This window comes from Anopheles coluzzii, chromosome 2 (genome assembly GCF_943734685.1).
Source record: "Anopheles coluzzii chromosome 2, AcolN3, whole genome shotgun sequence".
Taxonomy (NCBI): Eukaryota; Metazoa; Arthropoda; class Insecta; order Diptera; family Culicidae; genus Anopheles; species Anopheles coluzzii.
In genome coordinates this window covers 48,039,650-48,045,649 of record NC_064670.1, presented here as the reverse complement: position 1 = coordinate 48,045,649, position 6,000 = coordinate 48,039,650, and the positions used below count along the sequence as shown (strand labels likewise).

Here is a 6,000-nt window from a genome sequence, read left to right as displayed (position 1 = left end):
ACTGTAAACCGTACTTTGCTTAGTTTTACGCCTCTGTCAATCAATAACAATGGCAATTTTCCTTTTGTCGCTATTTCGAGCCCAAACCAGCTCAGGTGAAGCATTTTGATATCGTTCGACTGCAATTTTAACGGCTGGTATATCAAGGAGACATACTCCATAAATACATTCATTTTACTTGTTTGAAGATACTCCCAAAGTAACCTATTTTGTCGTAAGTTTTCAGTTGTAACTGAGATTCGACTTTTCAACTATTACTACTTCTTCTATTACTCCTATACTACTAGCACTACTAATTTTACAACTAATACTATCCACACATTGCATTTTTTCGAGCAGAACTGAAAACTGGATGTTATGTTATTCAAAAAAGATAATAAACAAACCAATTTGTAAAAATGTATTTATGTATTTGACACGCAATGTCGAGAAATACAATAAAGCAGAACTCGAGCACGTGTATCATCTTCTACGTTGCCATCCGGTACAATTTTCTTTATCCACAATTTCATAATATAAAACAACTTTCCTGTTACGGCACAATTTTGAAAATAAATGAAAATATAAAATTATCAAAACTATTTGTATACTCAAGCATATTACAATATTCAATGCATATGTTGTCTTCGAAAACTATGTTAACAGCCTTTTTAACTGTCTGGCTGTGTGATAGTGATGTAATTCAAACGCTTGTTATGGGTCAAATAACAGTTGTAATACTTAACCCTACTCAATGCAATTTGATAATCAGAAACAGACTTAATCAACGGTTTGCCTTTAAATGTATCGCATCGAACGATATGATGTTAAGACTCACTGGCGCTCCCAGACCGTCTATCTTTCGCTGGATCAAACCACCCAGAACTGTTCACGTACCACACTGTCAGCACGTGTTTTCGGTTTGTTGTGTTTATCAGCCAGAGCAACCTTTGTAGTATCGTACGTTAAATGGGGGCTCGTTCATCGCGTGTTGTTTCGAATTTTTCTTTTCCTCGACGTTACATCGATGTGTGCTCTCTCTCTCTCACCCTTTGATGGTTGCACCATATTTTTGGCACTCATTACATTACTATAAACATCGACGAGACTCTGCAATGCCGACTATCTTGCATGCCCACCCTGGAGACCACCTGATGCTCAACCGCGATAGGAAGTTCTGCTTCGTCTATCAGCAAATGTACATCGTGACTCGTAACAACACCTGAGCGATGACACTTGAAAATGAAAGTTTGCCTATACAACCGAACGAAACCTCCCAGCACTGACGCTTCTATTTCAGTCCAAGACAGTCCAAAACAAAGTCCCGGGGATGTAAAAGGTGGGAAGGGTGGGGCGTGCTGCTGGCAAATGGTTGCTGCTGTTCCGGGCGCTAATGGCCTAACGGTATTGACGCGGGCAGGAGGCAATCCGACAGCCGAACACACCCAATGAGTACGACGCGTTGATAATGGAGGATAACGCGGCAGAAGCAAGAGCGAATGCGCGAACGGGGGTGACGAAAAAGAAACGAAAACGGTACACAAAAATACGATACATTCCAGAACAGGTTTGATATAAAAACGGGCGCGGGCTATAGCGGACGCATGAGAGAATTGCTCAGGTCAGTAGGTGTCGCTGGCCAACGGGAGCAGTCACGCGAGCTCGCAGTTCAATCGACATTATGGGACGTGTAGCGATCGTTTCCTCGATGGTAATTCTGGCGGCAGTGATCAGTTCGATCACCAGCTACCAGGTGAAACCGGCCAACTACGCCAAACTGATCGAAAAACAGAAAAAGTTTGACGGTAAGTAATTACGCGAAGAGTTTGTATGGGGAGTGTGATTCAATAGGGTTTCATTAGCACGGGGTAGTTTATATGCGTTTCGTTTCGTTTCGGCTCGGCCGGCTGAGCAGAGGCATTCGAGAAGGAGTTCTACGTGGAGCACACGAAATATGTTGAAACGGGCGAGCAGTCCGAGCGACTGCAGGAGATGTTTGAGCATATACGTCAGGAGCCTGACATGTTCCGTATGGAGATGGACAACCATCCGCTGCCGTACCTGACGGCAGAGTGTACGGCGTGTCGTGCCCTGGTCACCACCTATCTCACCTACCGCCGTGTGCTTGGTTGGGATCGGGATCGTATTGCGCTGCAGGCAGCTTCCACCTGTGAAACGCTCAACATTCTTACGCCACCGAACTGCTTGAAGATCGTGAACAAAAACATCGACATTCTGCTGTACATTATCGACAACCGGCCGTCCCTTACCGCGCAGACCATCTGTGGCATCATCTTCCAGTCCGGTACGTGCGTGTTGGAGGATCCGGCCTTCTTGAACTGGTCGATCAATGTGCAACCGGGCGGTCGTCCAATTACCGCGTCCAAGACCTCGCCGAATCGCGGGGCCAGCGACCTGAAGATCATCCACATCACGGACGTGCACTACGATCCACACTATCGCACCGGGTATAATGCGGTGTGCGGTGAGCCGTGCTGCTGTCGCGAAGGCCAAGGCATACCGGCCAACCCAGCCGACGGGGCCGGCGAGTGGGGTGACTACCGAGACTGTGACTCTCCTTGGAAAGCGGTAGAGGATGCAGTGCGAGCTGCTGCCCGGCAGCATCCGGACGCGGCTTACGTCTACTACACCGGGGACATTATCGACCACGGTGTATGGGAGACGACCGTGGCAGGCAACATCGTTTCGATGACCCGTACGTACCAGTTGTTCCGCGATGTGTTTGGCAGCAAACCCGTCTACAACGTGCTCGGCAATCATGAGAACAATCCGACAAACGTGTTCGCCCCAAGCTACATCACGCAGTCGGAGTTCTCCGCCAAATGGTTGTACGACTTTTCGGCCGATCAGTGGTCCACCTGGTTGCCAACGGCATCCCAGCAAACGATCCGGCAGGGAGGCTTCTACACGGTGCTGGTCCGGCCTGGCTTCCGTATCATCGGCATGAACAACAACGATGCGTACACGTTCAACTGGTGGATTCTGTACGATCCGGCTTATCTGCAGGCCCAGCTCCAATGGGTGCACGATACGCTGCTGCAGGCCGAGGCGGCCGGCGAGAAGGTTCACATCCTGGCCCACATTCCCATCGGTGCTGGTACGAGCTATCGCACTTGGGCCCGTCAGTATCGGCGCATTCTGGACCGCTTCTGGGACGTCATTACTGCGCACTTCCATGGCCATACGCATGCGGACGAGTTCAATGTGTTCTACTCGCTTGCAAACCCGCAGCACGCCATCAGCGCCGGATTCAATGGTGGTGGTACTGTACCGTTTAGCAACTACAATCCCAACTACGTGGTGTACTACGTCAATCCGCAAACATACGTAAGTGTCATCACTGGTATATAAAATGGCTTACAATAGGGCATTCAAACTTCAAACAATAAGACATATATTTTCTTCTTAACTTTTTTCTCTTCAAGGATGTGACGGACTTTGAGTCGTGGTACTTTAGCCTGACGGAGGCGAACCAGAACCCGAACCGGAACCCCATCTGGATGCAGCTGTACTCGTTCAGCCGAGACTTCCAGCTATCGAACGTGAGTCCAGCATCGCTCGACGGGCTCGTCCGCCGGTTTGCTTCCAATCCAGCCGAGCTGCGCCGCTACTGGGAGTTCAAGGTGAAGCGAGGAGATCCGTTCATAGCCGCTGGGTGTGATGGCGACTGTCTGCTGAACCATCTCTGCCAGATCGTCACCAACGAGGCAAACGATGACACCAAGTGTAACGCACTCGCTGCCATCTTCCGCAATCTGGACGACGAACTGTTTAACGAGGAAAAGTAATTTGATTCGATTGATGGTTTACAATGTTTTCCCTTAAAGTGGAAGTGTAATAATATTAACCGAAAAAATATAAAGACTGCATTTGCTAATGATGATTTGTTGCTCTGTATTTGATCTAAAGAATTTATGTCATACTGTTTAGGAATGTGTGTTACGGTTACCCATGGTCCGTGTAATTGAAATATTTCAACTGCGTTTCACGTAATTGCGTTTTTTATCGGACTGTGCGTATATTTGACAGTTTCTGTTCTGTATGTATTGCTGCGATTAGGATAGCGGGAAAAGATCGATCAAATTGATACAAGAACCGACACACCAAGAGCAACGGCTTTGCGTAGCACACAAAAGTTTCGCGTTATATTTCAATAAAGCAGTTTTAAGTAAAAAACATAAAAATTCACACAACGTAGGGGTTTGCGCGATCACATACTATTCGTTAAAGTTTACAGAACTATGTTGTAATATGTATTTTTATACTTCACTGACTTATTCCACGTTCTATGGGACTTAGCAATTTGTCATCGTCCAAGAAATCATGGATTGAAACACGTAAATTACATTTTACTGTATGTACGACTATCTTGTTATAATTCCAAAGTTATTAGAATTGATAGTTTCCTGATGATTCAATGTAATATATAATCCTGAACAGCAGACTTGCTACAACGTTTTTGAAATAGAATATATTTTGAAAATCACATTATGAACAAACAGATTTTTGACATCGACTGATACCCTTGATCGAATTTCAAATTATCGAGATATGTGAATCGATAGTATAGTATATCACTCCAGTTTCCAGATGAAAAACTGAGAGAGTTTGAGTTTGAATCGGACCAGGTATTTTAAAGCACCGTGGAAGTCCAAATAAAACTTGATTACGGCGGTTAAAGCTACAGTTAAAGCAGTGATTTCAAAATGTAATACAATAGTCTTCTTCTTCTTCTTTGGCTCAACAACCGTTGTCGGTCAAGGCCTGCCTTTACCTCTTGTGGGATTGGCTTTCAGTGACTAATTGATTTCCCCCCATAGCAGGATAGTCAATCCTACGTATGGCGGCACGGTCTATTTGGGGCTTGAACCCATGACAGGCATGTTGTTAAGTCGTACGAGTTGACGACTGTACTACAGGACCGGCCTATAACATGGCCTATATAATACAATAGTAATAATGAATAATTAGGGTTTGGATGAATATTTTTACAAAAATCTGATGTTTTATGTTTAAAACATCAAACGATAGGATATTAAATTATTTAATTGATAAACACAATTTCCCAGGACAGTCCCGTGATACAGTCGTCAACACGAACGACTCAATAACATGCCCGTCATGGGTTCAAGCCTAAAATGGACTGTCCTCCCGTAGCAAGGATTGACTATCCGGCTGCGTGGTAATGAATTAAATCTTTAAAGCCTGTATAGGCAGGCATGTCCGCGTAGGACGTTACGCCAAATAGAAGAAGAAGAAACACAATTTTTAGACATACTGCAAGCTAAACATTATATCATTATTTGTCAACGCTGTTGTATGTAATTATTGGGGAATAATCACCAAACATATTTATTTAACTGGTACTGATATTCATCGATTGGAATACTTAATTACCTCTTGCTTTATACAGAATTTGCAACATTTGCAAATATTGTCACACTACGTGATATAACCTATTCACAAAAAGGTTCGAATTCGTACGCTATTCAAATCATCCATTCCAGCATATTGACTAAAGGCTGGACGTATAAACAATCTAGAAACACCTTTCCTCGCTTATTCACCAGTGGACTTGAATACATTGAATAGATTTCTTTTCTCCATTTTGTACGCTCGCCAGCACTGCCCACAGTGTGGAAGTAAGGCGGAGCTCCTTCCGTACCGTTTCCAGTGCAAACGATGCTTTCCCATGAAGGATTGCCTTTCTTTCCAACAGCTCCAGTTGGGGCTCATGGCTCCAACGAAGCAATGGCTTTGCGACACTTTGCTGGTCCCGGGCAGTCCGTGTGCCGAATTCGAAATGGACAAACTTTGTCCAACATTCGCCTAAATTGATGCACATCAAACATTCAAATGAAAGAAAGTTCTGAAAAGGAAAGATGCATCCGTTCTGGTATGGCTTCCGATTTTGCTTTCCGGTGTCGATGGCTGAAGGGCATTGGAGGACGGTGTGGGTCGGACGGACGGCCAACAAATGCTGTAAATCGTGTAAATGTA

At 44.9% G+C, this 6,000-nt stretch overlaps 1 protein-coding gene across 1 annotated transcript; it reads left to right on the top strand.

The window, feature by feature from the left end:
- The first annotated feature begins 1,565 nt into the window (after positions 1-1,565).
- Positions 1,566-3,878, top strand: LOC120951943 (sphingomyelin phosphodiesterase-like). The gene is made up of 3 exons (XM_040370967.2): positions 1,566-1,784; positions 1,895-3,327; positions 3,426-3,878. Exons 1-3 carry the CDS (start codon positions 1,661-1,663, stop codon positions 3,786-3,788), a joined length of 1,920 nt encoding a protein of 639 aa, XP_040226901.2. The 5' UTR covers positions 1,566-1,660; the 3' UTR covers positions 3,789-3,878.
- The last annotated feature ends 2,122 nt before the right edge of the window (positions 3,879-6,000 follow it).

What these genes read in the sequence shown, in the direction of transcription:
- LOC120951943 (XM_040370967.2), top strand. Translation starts at nt 1,661, where the DNA reads ATGGGACGTGTAGCGATCGTTTCCTCGATGGTAATTCTGGCGGCAGTG. An exon ending in AAAACAGAAAAAGTTTGACG is followed by an intron (nt 1,785 to 1,894) that starts GTAAGTAATTAC and finishes CCGGCTGAGCAG; the next exon opens with AGGCATTCGAGAAGGAGTTC. An exon ending in ACGTCAATCCGCAAACATAC is followed by an intron (nt 3,328 to 3,425) that starts GTAAGTGTCATC and finishes TTTCTCTTCAAG; the next exon opens with GATGTGACGGACTTTGAGTC.